At 44.3% G+C, this 19,967-nt stretch overlaps 1 protein-coding gene across 1 annotated transcript in view; it reads right to left on the bottom strand.

Moving 5' to 3' along the window:
• Positions 1 to 9,923: 9,923 nt before the first annotated feature.
• The window catches only part of svila (supervillin a), a 50,589-nt gene continuing 40,545 nt past the window's right edge, over positions 9,924 to 19,967 (bottom strand). Inside the window, exons 30-45 of the mRNA XM_070985784.1 lie at positions 19,066 to 19,202; positions 18,220 to 18,367; positions 17,991 to 18,136; positions 17,653 to 17,828; positions 16,984 to 17,137; positions 16,603 to 16,882; positions 16,316 to 16,470; positions 14,165 to 14,270; positions 13,563 to 13,770; positions 13,253 to 13,386; positions 12,984 to 13,139; positions 12,269 to 12,412; positions 11,952 to 12,073; positions 11,553 to 11,708; positions 11,274 to 11,294; positions 9,924 to 10,865 (exon numbers count right to left, since the gene is read on the bottom strand). Coding sequence (XP_070841885.1) covers positions 10,779 to 10,865; positions 11,274 to 11,294; positions 11,553 to 11,708; positions 11,952 to 12,073; positions 12,269 to 12,412; positions 12,984 to 13,139; positions 13,253 to 13,386; positions 13,563 to 13,770; positions 14,165 to 14,270; positions 16,316 to 16,470; positions 16,603 to 16,882; positions 16,984 to 17,137; positions 17,653 to 17,828; positions 17,991 to 18,136; positions 18,220 to 18,367; positions 19,066 to 19,202 — 2,330 coding nt within the window. The 3' untranslated portion in view covers positions 9,924 to 10,778. The remainder of the gene's footprint in view (positions 10,866 to 11,273; positions 11,295 to 11,552; positions 11,709 to 11,951; positions 12,074 to 12,268; positions 12,413 to 12,983; positions 13,140 to 13,252; positions 13,387 to 13,562; positions 13,771 to 14,164; positions 14,271 to 16,315; positions 16,471 to 16,602; positions 16,883 to 16,983; positions 17,138 to 17,652; positions 17,829 to 17,990; positions 18,137 to 18,219; positions 18,368 to 19,065; positions 19,203 to 19,967) is intronic.

Here is a 19,967-nt window from a genome sequence, read left to right as displayed (position 1 = left end):
TCAGACTTGTCCTGGTTTTGATTTACTGCATCTCTGGAAGAGAGCACGGAACATCACCTGCATCTGGTTTACACTGACAAATCAAACGCAGTTGTGGTGGGAGGGCACAGAGTTAAACAAAACATGGACTTTAATCATTTTTATGGATGGTAGGAGTTTACCGGTTTTAAATATATATTTATGTGTTCTGGCCCTTGGGTACTGAGGATAAATCACAGTAGTGATCAGGCTGTGGGAAGGCAACAGCTACAGTGAGCACAACCGGCCAGGTAGCATGCAGAGCTGGACACACAGAGTAGATATGAAGTGTGGTCGAGATGAGGTCAGCGAGGACAGCATGAGAGTGGACAGGATCAGGTTTAAGTTTGAGATACTGTATATCTTTCAGGGAACTGCAATGGGTGGATGAACTGAAAGATGAGGTGTCATTTGATATCTCAAGTCAATAATGTGGATAGAGTGTTTATAGACCATCATTATGGTAACATAAAGTAGTCTATGATTGTTACTCTCATTAGAACATGATGTAATAAACTCTGGAAAGCACTGGATGTGAAGACTTCATTTGGCAACTGTGCAGTTAGCGAATTAAAATTTTAATGTCATGCTTCTGAAGTAATATTTCAGCTCGTAACAGCTGTTTTATGTACATGCAGAGAATAACATTGTGTTTTTCTTCAGACCTCCCAGTTATGTACTATATAGACCTGACAAAAGGATGCTTTGATGAAGTGTTTGTGAAGCTGGGACTGTGGCCATATGCTTGCAGGAAATAGTAGCATACTGCAACAGTGTGCTATACTGAAGCACAGGTGAGATACATCTTAAAGTAGTGTGAAAATATCTGCAAAAACATTGATATAAAAGCAGTGTTACAAAGAAAAAAGAAGCTGAGATGAAAGCCGGTATAGATTTATCCAGTTTTAAATGCTGCATGCTCACATTGTGACATTGTCACAATTTCAGTGTTGTAACTGTGATTACTTATATGTATGTTTATTTGACCCTTAAATACACCCCGTTGATCTTTAGATACCTGGAACCATATGACACTAATTGATTAATTTTATTCAGGTATTTCTTTATGTGTTTTGTTAAAAGTCTGGTTGTCTTACAGGATCATAGGAGATTTGAGGTATTTAAGTTTGCTGCAATTGTATGCAGGTTGCAGGTAATGCTGTTTCATTGATGCTGTAAGTTAAACAGACACAAGGATGAAGAAGCTTGTATGGCTCACTGCAGAGCAGCTCATTCTTTCACACTGGAGGCTCTCGTTCAGAATAACTGAAAATGAAAACATGCCAGGTACAACTGATCTTAATGGCCCCTGGTTGGCAGGCAGGTATTGATACAGGCAGTGTTCAGCTAAGGGTTGGGTGGTGGAAGCTCAAAAGCAAATACAGACATGACAGCAACAGCAACTAGGATGAACTGAGTGTGAATGGGAATGGTCTGGTTAAGTTTCTGCAGGGCTGACGAGGAAATGAGATGCAGGTGAGGAGGTGGGCGGAGAAAGTCATGCAACCGCACAGCAGATGAGGGAAGTGGGAACAGGTGTGTAGATGGGTGGGACAGTCAGGTAATGCGGAAAGGATGGAAAGTCTAAGGGCATCTGGTGGGTGGGTGGATGGAAATGGCAAAGTAAGAGCCTGAGGAACAGGAACATGTCAGGAGAGGAGGGACAGGGATACAGACTGTGAATGCTGAATGCTAATGTCAGCATGCTAACATGCTGATGTTGACCATGTCCACCTTCTTATTTTAGTGTGGTTGCTATTTAACACTGATGCAAAGTGCAGCTGAGACTGATGGGAATGTCACTTTTGTTTGCTGTTCTTGCACAGGAACTGTATTCCTCAATCTCTTTTCCTTACTGCCCTTGAGACTGCGCTGCAACTGCTGTTGACATAGAGAAGTTTGCTCCGCCTGTTAAAACAGCTTTGGAGGACAGGTGTAGGTCACTCATTGCATCGGTCCACTCAGCTGACTCTGTTGATCCTCTTCTTCTCCCTGACTAATTTCATTTAGCTATTGACTATTGAAGGTAAGTCCTTATTAGCCTCCTTTATTAACCACTAATTATGCTTCAGACAGCAGCCAGCTGTTTACACACTGCAGCTTTCCCTCCAGTTACCGTCCGGGTGTGGTGTGTTGTGTTGTATGTGGGGCGGTTGGGGGGGCATTAAATGAGCCTGTTTGTCACCTGAGGGTGAACTGTGCCACAACAGAAATGGGAATGTGTTGTTAGGGGCCCCAGAGTCTCCTCATCACTCTCTACATGCAGTACAGAGCAGTTGGAGCAGGATTGGAGTTGAACTAAAGAGAGAAGCCCAGTGTTTTTGTTTCCCTGGCTCTGGGTTTTGGAGAGCACAACAGCGAGTCCCGAGGCTGAGTCACTCTCTCCTCTTGGTTACGGCTTTTTGTGTTTTTGTTTGGATTGCTGTGCGTCTCAAATTATACACCTGACCCTCCTCTTTTCCCTGCAAACACACACCAAAAACGTTTGATGTCGAGCTCATTTAAGTTCTGAGCGGTTCATGTTTTCTAGATGATACAAGCAACCTCTTCCTGCTTTACGAATCCAAAAAGCCAAAAACAAGTCTAGCAGAAAATAACTTCAACAGTGAGCTGGTGGATGGAAAACAACCACAAGCATCATATATGTGAGTGGAACTGCACTTCGTCTCTAAATCACTCCACCACCACCACCATCCAGCCGGCTGTCTGCCGGCTCTGCCCTCATCATCACCCACCTGGTTAGCAGCACCCTCCCCCACCCTCCAAAAAACATCCACTACTCTGCTCTCCACAGCAGGCTGCCAGACCTGGGGCTGGGCCGCAGGATGGAGAGGTGGAGGCGAGGATGGATGGAGGAACAGAAGGAGGGAGGGGAGTGTGTTTGTTGGTGTTGATTAGAGGATCAGAGCCTCTAATGATGCCAGGTGGCGGTGGGAGGGCAGTCTCTTGACTCTGGTCCAAAGGCCTCGATTTGGAGGTGTGCTGCACACTTGGAAGTGCACGCACACATGCACATGCACACACACTGAGTGAACACCTAATCGTGAAGTGCGTAGTAGGGGAGCTCCTCTCAAAGTGTACTAAGATACTGTTGAGTGATTCAGTGATTGGCAGAATTTTCAAGTACAGCAGGCACCATCTTCATCCAGGATGGAGGGAGTAATGTGACTTCTGCTTTCAACTTCCATCCTCAGTTCATAATAAATATTCTCTTTGACCATGTTTAGATTAGATGGCGAGTGCTCATGCACAATGCAGTAAATAATATGCAGCCTACGAAAATGCTTTTATAGTATCGACTGAGCAAGAGTAAAAGCCAACCGTTGTTCAGCATTGAAAGAAAAAGCTGATAATTTTAGAAATTATCACTCAGAAATTGTCAGAGAATCAACTGCTTTTTTATCTCCTCGGATACTGGTCAACTTCAACCGCTTCATCGTCAAGAGCATCCATATCAACTGCATCTCACAATGCTCTGGCAGCTGCTCTGTCTCAGACCAGAAAGCACTGCAGAGAGTGACGAAATCTGCCCGACGCATCACCGCCTCTCCACTCCCCAATGCCGAGGCTGTCCAGCACAGCTCACATGCAAAAATTCTAAATTTGCCTAAAGGAGAGAAAACAGTGTGACAAGAAGAATAAAAATTCCCAATAATAGTTGAATTGTGAATTAATATTTACTTGGGTTTCAATGAAGCGGTTCTTTCCAGGAATTTTCCCTATAATTAGTACCAGTTTACATAATTCCTTCTTGGAAACTTCCTAGGAAATAAGTCGGAAACTGTTAGGACATTACAGACCCGTAAAATACAGCAGGTTGTCTCTCTGTCTGCAGTGTGTCTAGTTTTGGAAGAATTCTGCTTCCTAAGTTTCATCAGTCAACACAGTATTTCAAGCGGCAGTGACAGTCCTCATTTGTTCTACTCTGTTGAAGCTATTACCTTAAAAAGTTTTACATATGCATACAGAAGCCACAAGTTTAGAAGATTTTGCGCAAAAATAATCTGTGTATTTGTCAGAAGCTGGCAAGATGGAAGGCAGGATCATCATGGTCTGAGATGCAGTTAATAGCTGGAAAAAGTGACTAAATCGACCTTGAGTTTAAGATTATTTTGTCAAAAAATAATCCTCAATTGCAGCCATGCCCACAACTGAGTTTTAACTTTCTTATTATTTTCCATCGAGAGGTTAATTCCATCATAAATCTGTAGAATTAAATCTGGATCTCTGTAGCGCTCACTCTGTAGAGTGTGTGGTCCTCTCGGGCTGATGTGCCCCAGGTGGTGCAGAGCCTCCATCCAGCTTTAAAGGTGACCGTCTAAATTGGACAGGAGACAGCAGAGAGACGCAGTGAGCGAAGGGACCTGAGGCACGTGGCGGCACTCCACATTTTATAAATCCACACCACTTTTATGGGCTCCATCGGGCTAGAGATCTAAATCTGGGTTAACAAGCAGAGCTTACCACTAAGAGCCCAGGGCACCAGAAAAGAGAAAAAAAAAGTCTTCTTTCTGAAATTCATTTCCCATAAATCATTCCGGGCCCGAGTCTTTGAAGTGGCTTTCCTAGACTTTGGACAGGAAGTGTGGGGCTTAGAGCTTTTTTCCAATCCAAAGAGGGAGAGGAGGAGAGAGGAGAGAGGAGAGAGGAGAGGAATCAGGAACGAAGAGAACAGGAGAGACAAGAGGATTCAGGAGAGTAGAGGAAAGGAAAGAGAAGGAGTGGAGAGGAAAGGAAAGAAGGTGAGAGAGGAGAGGATGGAGGAGAGAAGAGAGGAAAGGAGAGAGGAGAGGAATCAGGAAATCAATCATGAAAGAAAAGAAAAGGCGGGGAGAGGAAAGAAACCTAAAGGACGTGAGAGAGGAGATGAAAGAAGAGAGGAGAGGAATCAGGAGTGAAAGGAAAGGAAAGGAAAGGAAAGGAAAGGAAAGGAAAGGAAAGGAAAGGAAAGGAAAGGAAAGGAAAGGAAAGGAAAGAGGAGAGGAATTAGGAAATGAATCAGGAGAGGAATCAGGAGAGAGGAGGAGAGGAGAGGAGAACCCATAGATCCATTGTGATGCTGTGAGCAAGTGATAATCCACACATAAATAGAAACTCCGAACAAAAAGGAGACACAGCATGCAGAAGAATATGTGCTAAGCCTTCGTTGGACTCTCATTGTTCGCTGCTTGTCATCATCTGTGGATTGAAGAGAGGAGGAGAGGGGAGGAGTGCTGCTGGGCAGGCACGCCGCCAAATGCAAATATTGTGGAATAAATGGTGCTAAAGCTCAACTGTGCCACTTTGCACCTAAGCCTGTGTTGAATTAACACTGTTATCATAAACAAAACATTATGTTAGTGTGGAAGTGGGCTGAGCGTCGGCAGATGGTTAAGAGCATTAGGGAGATACCTGCCAAAGGGTGCCTTTCACCCCCTGTTTGGGATATTAAAATTCACTGGCGAGCCATGGCTGCAAAAGCGCCCGTGGCATATGGCCCAGTAAATATTGACTGATATTTTAATTACCCTTTGCATAATCTAATAATTAATCACAAACATTACAGTTTCACCTTTCCCGCTCCTTCAGAGGTTCAGAGCTTCAAAATCCCTCACAGTGCAGACACAGTGTGACGTGCTGTCACATGCTGATCAAAGCTGGGACGCTTTTGTCCAGCTTCCGTTTATTTCTAATGGCACAGTTGAAGTATTCAGATTCTTTACTTCTGCTAAAGGAGCGATACAACAGTATAAACATACTGCATTATGAATGAGGCCCTGGATTAGTGCTCATGATGCCAAATGCCCCCTTCCATGGTGTTATATGTGTTATTTCATTGTTATTTTCATGTTGCCTGTGGCTCAGGTAGAACTACTTTAACTATATATCTTGTACATGTAGGTCACTTGTCATGAGGAGTGCTATAGCTTGTTAAAACAGGAGTACACTGTCAATTTATGAAGGCTAAAAAATAACCCCTATGATGTCATCAGGGTTATCTCATCTTGAGCTTGGAGACTAAAAGCTTATAACAACGAAAGAGCCAAAAGAGATGGTCATTTACCAGGCAGGGAGGATTGAAATAATGATGAGATTGGTTACATTACATAGGCTCTACTACACTAAATAAATACTTCTATTAGGACCTAAAAGTCAGGATGTCTTAGCCTCCGTCTCCTCACTTTTGACCATTATCTCTTACCAGTCTCCATCAAGTCCCACATCTTTATCAAGGGGCAGTGCTTGATCTCTGGAGCATCCCTTTAAAGGTTCCCTGCTGAGTTTTTAACCATTTGTAGCACTACGGAGCAATATTTTTATGAGTGAGTCTGACTCTTGTTTTTTTTTTTTTTGTGCATGAGGATGCACATTTACCTGTGGAATGTTCCAAACAGGTGTTTTTGGAGAACTTTCCCAGTCTTTTGCTGCTCCTGTCCTAACTTGTTTGAAACGTCTTGCTGCATCTAATTCAAAACAAGTATATATTTACAGAAATCAATGTAAGATGATGAGGTCAAAAATTAAGTATATTGTCTTTGTACTGTTTTCAATTGAGTGTGTGTCCTGGTGATTTCCCTGCTCTACCAATTTTACTAAATGGGCTTGTAAGCCGTCTAATTAACTGCAGGAATGTTTTACTGTGCTTTATGTGACACATAAAAGTTTACAAGGGGATTTCGACATTATTTGACCCGAGTAATAAAATTTCACATCTCACAGGAAATTGATGGGAAAATGGAAATATTTAAGAAACAGTCCCATTGAAAACTTTCGACAGCACATTTAAATGTACTTTTCAGCAGTGACTAAACTGTGTTGAGGTGGAGGCAGGAATCTCAAAATCCAGGCAAATACAAGCAAAACCGCATGATTTTTTTTTATTGGTAATTTCAGTGAACTGAACCCTTAAGCAGATAAATATATGTACTTGATTTCCACCACTGAAGGCACCATTAAACTATCTCCATTTTTGATTTGCTCACTGGCCTTTACTTTGCACTCTATTCTGGCCGTGCTTTCAGTACATTTACTATACATAGGAATATAACTGCAAGCTTCTGTCTGCGTGTGTACCTACACACTGTACTGTACAGGTGTGTGTGTGTGTGTGTGTGTCATATTTTGCATTCATGCCTTTGCATCCTGTAAAGGGATTGCATCAGAAGAAAAGCTGGTTGGAGCTCAGCACAGAAACTGGGCTCAGAGTCAAAACGGGCTCAGAGATACTACACACACCTGACAGTGCGTGCACAGCAACGTACTGTACATCCTACTGTCTTCCTGGAGACAGAGAGTGGAGGGATGGTAAGGGTTGGGGGGGGGTGTTGGAACATGTTGCACTGAGTAGGTGTATAGGAGCGGGTGGGCGGATACGTGCCGTGTTGCACATCAAACTTCTCGCAGGCCAGAGGAGTTCAGAGGAGGCATGTGTAACAGAATAATCCAGTACAGACTCAAAATCCAACAACTTAGCATGCAAGAGAGGGCGAGCAGATGAAAAAGCAGCGAGAACCATGCAGAGCCGTGCCAAGCTTTTTGGAACAGGCAGCAGCTTCTTCTTTCTCTTGTTGCTGTTTCGGGGCAGGCTGTCAGTAAGGCTGTTAAAATATTGAGCAACACTCAAGCAACAGTTGGATGAACAGAAACCTGCTGTGTATATTGTTCTACTGTGATTGCATGAAATTCCCCTATAATTGCTCTTGTTCCTCAACACAGGCCAACGACTGATATTGAGAACATCTGAGAGCTTTCAGCGTGTGTGTGTGTGTGTGCATGTGTGTGTGTGTGTGTGTGTGCAGAGCTGGAGGACAGCCTGGAAAATAAGGCTGTGTGGTTTGACAGGTTGGATGGCTGATTGTAGATTTCACCTGTGTGTATGTGACTTCACATAGCGAGGTAATTGAGCTTTAACAGAATCCATAAAGCTGCCATGTATGGGCCAAGCAGACCCAATGGTAGCTTGTTACTTCATATAAAAACCCCGAGCAGCAGTCATGATCAGACGTGTTGATAAGAGACTAACATAAAAACATAGTGACTTCCTCAGGATGGTTGCCAGTATTAATGCATTGATCTTACTTACAGAAACTGATCTGCCCTCATGTTTCAAAGTCACTGCGAATTTACATTCAGTCACTCTTGTGTGTTTTTCATGACTGAGCACCTCCTTTGGCTTTGTTAGGGGTTGCCTGCCCGGATCAGTGGTTCCCAAACATTTTCTGCCATGCCACCCTTTGGAAACAAACATAAAAAACTGAAGGGCCTGCACTGTTATACGCTCTCTGCATTTTAAGGGGAAACTAGCCACAAAAACCAGGATGAATCCAATTGAAATAACATTATTAAAAACATGAACTGCATATTTTCCCTACACGTTTCTCATGAGTTTCTGTTGTGCAAATGTAAACACAGAAGTTAAACTTTGCCTAGGAGTTTTGAGCAGTGGTGGAGGAAATATTCTGATCTTTTTATGTGGGGAAAAAGTAGCAACACAGTACTTTAATTATCAGATTACTACTGCCGATGTATTAATATGTACATATGCAGCATTTTACTGTTGCTGCTTGAAATAAAGCCAATTTTAATAATGTCTGCTAGTTTAATATTTAACATGCATCATATTTTCTTCTTGTTTGGTTAAAAAAAATCTCTAAAGTTATATCAGCTGTTATATAAATTTGTAGGGGAGAAGAGGTACCAAAGTAAAGTACAGGCACCTCAAAATTGTAATTAAATACAGTAACTGAGTAAATTTACTGATGTTTACCATTGGTTTTTAGATACTGAAGACAAGGTTCTCTCATGACACTGACAACAAACCCAACAAGACGGACTTCACATACTGGATTTGACTGACACATCTGATCAATGACCATCACTGAATAAATTGTGAATAAACCTCTGACCTCAACCAACATCAGAGCACTTCTGTTTCTTTATTATTCTCAAATAGGATGTTTTCACCAAAGACATTTTGATGTGTCACAGTTGGGAAATCTCAGGTATAAATGATAAAATAAAAGTTCCATTTAGCTGCTTCGGTCTCAGGGTCCCAGCGTCATGCATGCTGGTTCACTGTCACACTGTCATGACTTACTGGGAAGCTTGAACAGAGCAGAGTCATTATTAACGTTATTAGTATCACCTGTGATTGATTTCTCTGCTGATGAATCAGATTCATTCAGCTTAAGCTTTTGTCCACATTTGTCATGACTCGTCATGTGCATAACCCTTCTAAAAGCTGATTACCCCCCCAGTTTGGGAACCACTGACCTGCCTGACACCAGTGTCTGCAGGACAACCCCCAGAATGTCAGTGATTGATGCTGGGAATCTTAGCAAATGGCATCAATATGAGCCACTTCTGTGGTTTACTTCCCTATTTTTATTGTCTGACCAAAAAGTTATTCAGACGATAGACATAAATACAATGCAGACTCAAGTTACATTCCCCAGTACTTCATAAGAAAACAAAAACAAAAAACAAAAAACAAACAAACAAACAAACAAACAAACAAACAGGAGAAGACACTTTGAGAGTGTTTTTCTGCTTTCTGTACTTGTAATCATCTGGGAACCACTCAGCTTATGTGCGGCTTGTCTGTCTGGGTACAGTAAGGTCTGTTTAGGCAACATTCAGCTGTTTGCCTGGAGCAAACAGTGTTCAGTGTAACTCATAGTAACAGACTAACATGTTTAAATGAAACTCACCATGAGCCCAACTGATCATCTGAGTCTGATGCAGACCAGTGCAAAGTCCATAAAAATTGGTATTATACTGCCCTCTACTGGATGATGACATTCACCTTTCAGCCACAGTATAACACATCATATGAGTGAAGTGCATTTTGTGCCACCATGCAGTGAACTCTACACAGCATGTTAGTTAAGAACAATAAAAGGCAACAAGTTGTTCTGATATCCAACTTTCAGGGTTTATTTCTCTAATATTTCTTTATATCACAAAAAGTCTTCAAAATGCAGACTAGGATCTGTATACAAACTGTACACAAAGCAAGGCACTATACATCGTGGGGTTTACAAATCAAATACGTTTAATCATCGCTCTGTCTGCCTCTAACCTCTTTTCTATCTGAAACCATATTAAAACGAGACGCGTCCAAACGAAGCTGCATCATTTGATTTGTTATGGCGAATGCTGAACTGTACAGCAGGAGAGAGCCTCTGTAATACCCACTATTTATTAACATGACACAAACCTCATCAACGTTCATTATATAGTTTATTCAATCATTTTAACTCAGTGAATATTTATGGAGCTTTTTTTTTTAATTCCTATATAGATTTGATATAAATATAAATTATTCATAATGCACAGGCATACAGAGAGTCTGATGTGGGGTGTGCTGAACAGGCTGATAGGCCTGCTCCCACTCTAACAGATGGCTGCATGGCTGACAGCGTAACGGCACTGGCTGTTCTGTGTATGGTACATATGTACAAACATTAACAGAGTGTGACTTTAAAGAACTATTAACACATCCGCTCAGAGGTGCAGCCGCCTACATTTGTCTCCTACTTACACGAGCAGAACACCAACACAGACGGGAAGGAAATCTGCAGCACAAGAAGCTGGCACACCTCTCATTCACGGCTCACCACTTCCACACCTTCATTACTCCCCTCGTCTGCCCTCAGGCCACCATAAGAAAGCTGGCTCAGCAGAAGTGAGCCTCTGTTGTGTCCAGACGTAAACAAAAGAGGAGACAAAACAACCTCCTGGTGGCTTTTTTTCTGATGTCTTCAGGTCAGCTCGAGCATTTAGAAAAGTCCTTTGGCTTTCTTCAAGTTCACCTGCTTCCAGCCAGGCAAACCGCCGTACTCCTCTCTGGTCATCTCCAGGGCTTTCTGTGGGAGCAGCCGTGCACACCATCAGCATGAAGCAGTCACAGTCACATGATAGATGACCGTACAGAATTTCAAACCAACAAACCCTGCTGTTTGCATGGTGAAGAGTGACGACACACTCATGCATTGTGAGATTAACAGCACAGACATCACTCATCAATTCACGTCCTCAGTAAAATATAGTCTGTTTCAAAGATGACAAAGAGCTCATATCTCCAGGATACGGCGTCCACACCAGTTTGTGAGTGAACAGCATGCTAAACAAATGTTAAATGTTTTATCAGAGAGAAAATGAGAAGCTGTGATGAGGTAGAGTTGGACAGAAACGGACAATGGTCAAGTTGAGTGAGGATGCTGTGCAACGGGAGCACCAGTCCAGGTCACCCATGCTCAAGACAGATGACTCACCTTCCCATAAGCCCCTACACCCTGGAGGGTTAAGTGATTGAAACAGGTAAGTTCACAAAAGGACAAGAAGATGGAGAGAAGATGGTGGGACATGATGAAGGACAAGACCATGAAAAGAAAGAAGAAGAGCGCAATGAACATAAGGGAAATCTGAAAAGGCCGAGTGACTGATACATAACCATAGATAAAACATTTCCAGAAAGTAGTCTGACTTGTGCACATTATGATATTCAGCCTGTGATTGATGGCCATCAACATCCAATCACCGTCTGTTCTCACCTCGAAGTCCTCATCGGACAGGTAGACCTCCAGGCGAAGAGGGTCAACACCTTCAGGCAGCGGCCGGGCCAGAAGATCCGCCAGGGGGTATGTGGTCTTACAGAGCCTGGCCAACACGTCCTCCACCAGAATAATCTGGTTACACACCTCTGCCTCCTGAGAACACACACATATGCACATAGTATATATAAAAGAGAGTTGGATAGCAGATGATAATTGCCTACACCTGGACTGAGATGTAGCTATGAAACACTCTTGTACACTCTACTTGTGTACAATAGGTACTTGTGTTTCAGTACAGTACACACTAATGGCTACAGGCAGACACTGTGAGCAGCACTGCCTCATGTCAGATGATGCGGCTATGAGTAATCGGATGAGATGATTTGATCCACACACCCTCTCAGTGATCTCAGCGATGTCCTCTCTGTGCTCCCAGCTGGGGAACATGTTGGTGAAGGTGAGGGGCTCCAGACCAGCGTGGATCAGATACGCTTTCGGAGGCTTCTTCTCATTCTTTTCTGTAGAAACAACACAGCATAACATCGGTTTCTTTTTTATTTATTTCAGTGTGAAGCAGTCTTTGCTGCTGTTTTGCACTGCACTCAACAACTAGCTCTGAAAGAACTAGCTAAAATGCTCCAGCAAATGTTGCAGCAATAGAGAGTGGTGAAGTGTTGCATGTGTCTTATTATAAGAAGAATGGAGGAGAATACTTCTACAGTACTGCAGCACAGTCTCCATGGCACACTTCCTGTCTGAGTCCCAGCGGATTCGGGCGGAGCCGGTGCTTTCGCTGTCCTGAGGCCACCAGCCCTGCCACAGATACACCTCATGGTGGTTGTCCACCAGGAACAGGCCTGAACATCAGAGAAAGAAAACACCATTTTACACCCTCAGAGTGGTTTAAGTGGTTCCTCATTGTTTCTTTCAGGTAGCTAGTTTATGGGTAGGAGTTGGTTTTAGGTTTTCAAGTTTAATGTAAACACATGGTAACTCTTTAGCACATACCAAACTGATCATGGAGTGATCCAGGCCATCACCTTCACCCTCCTAGTAGTTCCAGAAACTTTTTAGATTTTCAAAATGGGTTTCTATCTTTTAGATAGAAAACCTATTTACACTATTTATGCTACACTAAATACGCTTTCAAATTCCTGAAAACATAGCTTTAGAGTTGCTGAGAAGTTTATTTTCCAATTGTAAAATGTCCCTCTCAGTGCACTTTTGGTCACAATTAAACAATAACCAAACTTCAGTCATTTTGGTTATGTGTTATGCACCTGATGTATCCCCTGATATATTATTCTCAAAGCTTTCAAGTCACAAATATAAAAGTCAGGGGTGAAGTGAAGAAATGGGCGTGGGTCAAAAACACCCTATAAATAAATTATTATTATTATCTTTACATGTACTGTCAGATGTGTGTACCTGGCTGGGAAGCTGCATAAAGGTCCTCCTGCAGGAAAGGCATGGAGTTGACAAGCTTTGGGTCTCTGGCAGGGTACAGAAACTCCACAGCTGTAAACTCCCCTGAGCTGCTGCTCAACTGGTACAGACGTGGTGTGAAGTTAAACCTCCCTGGGTCTGAGGGTCAAAGGTCAAGCAACACATAACCAAGGACATTAGTTACTGACACCATCCACAGCTCTGATTACAGTAAAGAAATAAAAATGGTCTCACACTCTTTGGTCCCCCACCTTGCAGCATGCAGTCATAAGCCTTCCTGTCCCTCCTGCCGAGAGGTTCCCAGAATCCTGTGGGCTCCGCTCCCTCGTCACATTCCCGGATGGTCATCTTGCTGCTGCTGTGGAGGCCAGTTTCCAGAGGACAACTGCACAAAGACAACAGGTGTCATACTGACTGATGGTAACGGATGTATCTCAATACATACTGCAAGATAATCAATTGAGGTTTCAGGCACTGCGTTGCTTAAGTGTTGGCACACGTTAAATGGCACCTCTCGTGTCACTTTGACTTGTGCCAACTGAAAATCAGCTTTCCACTCACTGCTCTTTGATTTTGTTGGCGGCGGTACGTGCCACCTCCCGTGTGTGTGTCTGAGACTTGCAGCCATGCCACAGGTAGATGAGGGCCTGGCTAACACTCAGCAGCACCATGGAGACCCTGGAGCGCAGGCTGCTGCAGTGACAGGCGACCTCCAGCAGGTGGCCCTCCACCTCCACCTCCCCCCTCACACAGTACAGACGCCAGTCATCTGGGGGAAGAGGGGCAGAGTGAGAGGCCAGGGAGACGGACACATGAGCAAAAAAAAAGTGAAAATTAACTTAAATATAACTTGTAGCCTCAAGGGGAAAAGCTCAGTTGTTTGAGGTGTGGGAAAATACAGAGATTCTGAAAGCTTCAGTGGGAGTGTTGATCCCTCAGGATGGTTTCTATTCTTGAAATCCAATTGTTCTCTAAGCTACAACACAGTTCTCATATAAATGACTCACTCATTATGGGCAGATGATGAATTTATATGACTGCTGCAGAAGTCATAGCTGTAAATGAAAGTCTAAGAAGCCATTGTGAGTCTCGTTCATTCAGAACCGCCATAGATCAAGTAGAACTCAGAAAATATGGATCTTAAAGCAGTAACGTGGGCTTACTCTGTGAGTTCTCCTCCTCCTCCTCTCTCTTCCCTGAGTGGACGACCATCCCTCCTTTGAAGCACTGCAGGAAACACGGAGGCTCCTTACCCTGCTGGACCTGAACCTGGAGGGAGATCAAACAGGAGTGAAGCCTACACAACCACTATGTACAAAAACCGATGATGACTTACTCAGACACACACACACACACACACACACACACACACACACACACACACACACACACACACACACAGTATGGATAGTTAAAAACAAGCCCAATCTGCAATCAGACTACTTTATTTTGAAGTAGCTCTCTGGAAAAAAACAAGCCCAAATTCATTTGGGTGGATGACGGTAACTAAAATATTTTAACGTTAGTGAGGTGAAAATGCAGCCGATCATTATTTTATTCCTTGACTGGGTGGAAATCTGGGGTTTATATACCAAACATCCTCAGGCTAAAACGAGAAACTTTAGCAGTTTTTGGTGTAAGAGTGATTCACAAAGCCTTTTAGTGCTAAAAGTAGGTCCTTAGTCTGAGAGAAGTTAGAGGTGATCCAGGGGACTCCTAAATCATTAAGACCTGCTCACAGCCAGTCATAACGGGCCTCATCGTGTCAGCGTTTTGTAAAAATAGAATGATAATTAACTTTTTATTCATATTGTGATGGTGGCCATGAAAGGAGTCAGTTGGCTCATCAACAAATGGAAACAATCCACTAAAAAGGTAACAGTCTGTACTCCATGCTGCTTGGACAACAGTAAAATCCAGTTCGCATGCTGATATCTCAGCCGTCTGACAGAATTATTCATCAAACCAAGGAGTTTGATGAATAATTAGGTGTTGTTCCACCACGAGCCTTCACAACAGCTTCAGTGCTCACAGTCTTCAATCATAAAAGATATTCTCTTTCAGACTGGTGATGATGGAGCGCTGTCTAACATGTTGCTCCAGCATCTCCCATAGGTGCCCTGCTGGGTGGAGATCTAGTGACTCTGAAGACTATAACACATGATTATTTTCATGAGGGCATTGTTGTATTGGGGACATAATTCATGACACATGAATTAAAGATGCAGGTGTTCATACCAGAACACTTAATCTTATGTAGACAGTAGACAATATTGCTGTAGTAATAGTAATATTTCTATAACATAATACTGAAGAAGAACTCATCCTACACAACACTTATTTTCTCATTCACAGACACTAACAACAACACAGAGCCCAGTGATGTCTCTGTCAGGACCAGGAATGGAAACATTAAGACTGGTGCTGACAGAGATACACCACAGAAGAAGAAAAGGTTCTCTGAGTTTCAGGGCCCAGAAACATAAATGCCTCCAGAGACAAAGAAGGGACCACAAAGAGGAAGAGGACCTTGGAGCCTGAACCTTCTGGGGACCTTGCCAGGAAAGAGGAAAGTCACCAAAAATGGAGATGGACTGAGAAAGAGAAAGAGGGTCTCTGAACTGGACCAGAGACATGAGGAAGCTGCCTCATCTTCTGTGGAGGCTGCAACACCCAACAGGAAGAGGAACAACACCACCACAACCGCCTCAGAGGAAACCAGCCAATGGGAGTTTGAGGCTAAATACCAGCAACTGAAACCGCTGGGTGAGGGAAGCCATGGACCAGTCTATGCTGCTTACAGGAGAATAGATCATTTCGCTGTGGTCCTGGACCATCCAGTCCCCTCCACTGACCCCCTTAAATACACTGAGGTCACAGGAGGGTCCCTGCAGGAGGAGAAGGCCAGAGTCATTCTGAAGCAGCCGGTAGAAGCAGCCTGGACACTTCGATCAAGAAATCTTTACCACTGGGACATCAAGGTGGAAAACATCTTGACTGAGACCAGCCCTGATGTGCCACGCTTGAAGATGACTTCAGCCTCAGCTGCTTAACAAAGGATCTTCTATCGTACCTCAGCCCACATCCCACCAGAGTGGTACCAGTGGCCTGCTCCCACTACAGTGTGGCAGCTGGGGGTGGTCCTGTGCGACATGCTGAACAGGCACACGTGATTCCACACAAGAAGGCTCCTGAGCAACAAACTCAACATCATCGAGGACTTGCCTGTGTCTGGCTGTAGACCCTCAGCAGCTCCGGCTTCATGTTTTCTTAATGCACATGACACACACACTCACACGCACTCTTTCACAAACCTGTGCTCCCCGCTCCTCGTCCAGCTCCACTGTCATCAGTGCTGATGTTCCCTTCTCGCTGACGGTGGCGTGGCGGCCTTGCCAGAAGAAGTAGCAGCACTTCTCCTTCCCGGGCCCCGCTGTCTTCACCTGATCTGGGTTCTGTCTCCTCCCAACTGATGACAAGAGATTGTTAGAGAGACACTGATGTGTTTATCCAAAACGTGCCTACAGCTCTGGAACACTACAAAATGCTCCATGTGGTATTATAAGTAACTGTTGTTTTTGTGAAAATAGATGGCACCAACCTGCAGTGCTGACCATGTACTTCCACTTCATCACGTACGTGTCGCCCTCGTGAAACTGGCCGATGCTCTGGCGCGGCAGGCGGCTGTAGTCGAACTCCAGGATGTGCCACACCTCCACCGCCAACGTGCTGATCTCGTAGCTCCGCCAGTCCTCCGCCTCCACCAGGCCGTAGCCCCGGCCCACGTTGAACCCGTCCAGTCTGGTGGAGACGGGTCCTTGATGGAGGGCCAGCATCAGGGAGGCGTCGTACGCGTGGGGCTGATCAGAGGTGGACTGGTCCTGGGGTGCAGAGTGATGGCAGAGAGGGACAGAATCTCATCCTCTGTGTCACACTGACTACAGCAATACGACTTCTGAGATACTGAAGTGCTTCCTCATACCTTCTGATCAGCGACGTGGTCATTGGTGTTTTTTGTGGGGCTGGGCGTTTTCCTGGAGTCGCTCCAGTCCAGGAACTTCTCTTTGAACAGGGTGGTTTCATTGTGTTGAGTCAGTCTGCCGAACACTGCCCAGTCAGGCCGGCCCTGACCTTTCCTGCAGGTGAGAAAACACTCAGTCAGACACTCTTGTAGTAGCAGCAGTCATCCGTGGCATTCAGGAAGGACAAATATTAGCAGCATTTAGACCATAAAGTGAGATTGGAACACATTCAGACTACAGTAACAACATTATTTATGCTTCAGCTGTTTCTTTACCAGCTAATTTAATAGTACGGTGAACTATTGCACACACAACTGAATTTAAAACAGAACATTTGCAACAAACTCCACTGCAGGTTTTACAGATTTGATCAAGTTATTGTGGTAACTGACAAACATCCATCATAACAGCACGTGTAATCAGGGTAAAAAGGCAAACTATGGTAACAACAATTGCATGACAGGTTAACAACTCAGTGCTTCAGCTTACATTAACTGCTTACATCAGCTCAGGTTCAGACAGAAATATACGATCTGAGCCACACTCTAGTGTAAATACACATCTCATAAATGATATCCTGCGTATACTTATCTAATCATGCGTGTGTGCTGCAGTCTGTGTTTCCATACTTGGGTATGAGTGGGTTGCACTCTCCCGGGTCGAGTGGGTTGATGTCACAGTTGGTGTAATCGAAGGTGCCGTTCCACAGGTGCTTGGCCAGCTGGAAAGCCACCTTCCTCTGTGCCAGCGTCACTTCCTTTCCATGCCATATGTACATCTCGCTGCCAAAGTCAAACACCAAAACCTGCACAGAAACACAGACAGGGTTTATTTTTCCAGGCCAACATTATCAGCGGGCTTTGCTGTCTCCTACACACAGTGGCTTTAAATCCCTATGTTAAAACAGCAGCTTAGCATATTCAATATAAACGTTTCCAGCATGTTCAGACATGCCAGGGTGTCTGACCTCCTTGGGGTTGAGCAGGGAACATCGGGGCATCTTGGCCCAATAATCATCATCTGGAACCAGTTTGTCATCCATCAGGCGGTAAATACAGTTTGTCTCCACAATGGCCCCCTCATACAACTCGTCTTCGTCTGGTGTCCCTGCAGCTGCAAGAACAAAGACATCAGCTTGCGCGTCAAGGCCTCAGGGACTTTTTCTTTAAGGGTTTCTGTCAGACATGAATGCTTACACTGAAAACTCGACTGCCCTCCCAGAATCTTCCAGAAATCCTTTGCAGCATGGCTGTGCGTGTTGACACCCTCCTCGATGACCTGCACATGGTTAGCACGGCAACCCAAATCTCTCTTGCTCTGGATGAAGTTTGCTAGCTCTGAAGCCTGAATGACAGGAGAAAAACTTTTATTACGTTATACTGATGAGTTCTGTTAAGAAAATATCAGACACATTTAACACACTGAGGAACAAATCCACACATTTTTTAGGTTCATTTCATAAAACCTTGTCATTTTGGGGGGAGAAGTTTCAAGTTAATTCATCAAAATGTCAAAATTCAATGAACTAAATTCGAATAGCCCCTCATAAATAAACTGGGCCATGGCTCAGAGCCTTCCTTTTTGTCCAGTTGAGGTCAGTGTTTTGTTCAGCCAATCAAAGGTCAGCAGACCAGTCTAGGCTTTAAACAATAACCTTGTTCTGTGTCCATTTCCTGCAACAACCCCCAGTCTCTGACTCACACAGACAGACACACACACACACACACACACACACACACCCCTTTCCTTTCTGTCACCCCACACACACACACACACACACACACACACACACACACACACACACACACACACACACACACACACACACACACACACACACACACACACACACACACTTCTTCCTGTGCTGTCTGTGCCACTGTTGCTTCCTCTCACGGCCGTGTTTACATCCTGCATGTGAAGTCTGCCCTACATAACAGCACCCTGACTCCACCTGTGTTGATATGGCTGAAATTCAAGTCCGCCCAAACCAGCTTGTTTTCTCATCTTTTAGGTTATTTTGCAGCGCTCAGACGGCAGACCTTGTTCTTCTCGATGACGTTGGCGAACTCTCCCGTCCAGACGAAGCAGTGATGTGGTGTGATGAGCAGGAAACAGTCCCCACTGTTCAGGGAGGACGCTCTGGGCTCCACCAGCCTGGTCTGGACATGCCGTCGGCCTGGAGACACACAGACAGGAAAAAACAAAAACACATACACACATACACACACACACACACACACACACACACACACACACACACACACACACACACACACACACACACACACACACACACACACACACACACACACACACACACACACACAGGTGGCTTATCAGTGACAGCTCCAATTATCATTGTTGGCCTGCCTGGATTATCATACTATGGTTGTGGGGCAACGCTGTGCCACTATATGACCCTGTTCATGTATGCACATGTATATGCTTGCAGCCTTGTCAACTCCCCTCCCCCCTCCTATTAAAAACCTCTTTCCAGCTAATTAAAGTAGCCATGACAGTATGTACTCTCCATCAAACCATAGATATGTATAAGCCATTGGGGGCCTCAGTGACTTGTGATCCTATTGGCCCTTCAGGTGATCCAAGCAGAAACCAGCAGAAGTTATTCTAAAGCACCACCCTCAACACATTCAGGGTTAGGACAGCTAACCTCCAAACACCTCGGTACCCCCGGCAACGTGGATTTGCTCTGGATTACAGACAGTAAGGTTTGGGGGAGAGGATCAGCCCAGGATAGTGTGAGGTGACCTGGGGAGAATGATTTAGAGCCACAGCTGTCACCGGCAGACGAGTGGAGGAGGTGCAAAGACACCGAAATAGACCAAGTCTCATCTCCAATTTTAGATATCCTCTGGAAAGGACACCCTTGAAGCAGTATCCTCCAAAGCTTTGTCTCAAACAGGAGTATTTATTTTCCTAT

The sequence above is a fragment of the Chaetodon trifascialis genome, chromosome 18 (assembly GCF_039877785.1).
Source record: "Chaetodon trifascialis isolate fChaTrf1 chromosome 18, fChaTrf1.hap1, whole genome shotgun sequence".
Classification (NCBI taxonomy): domain Eukaryota; kingdom Metazoa; phylum Chordata; class Actinopteri; order Chaetodontiformes; family Chaetodontidae; genus Chaetodon; species Chaetodon trifascialis.
The sequence above is the reverse complement of the archived record's forward strand: the minus strand, read 5'-3'. Positions and strand labels throughout refer to the sequence as shown.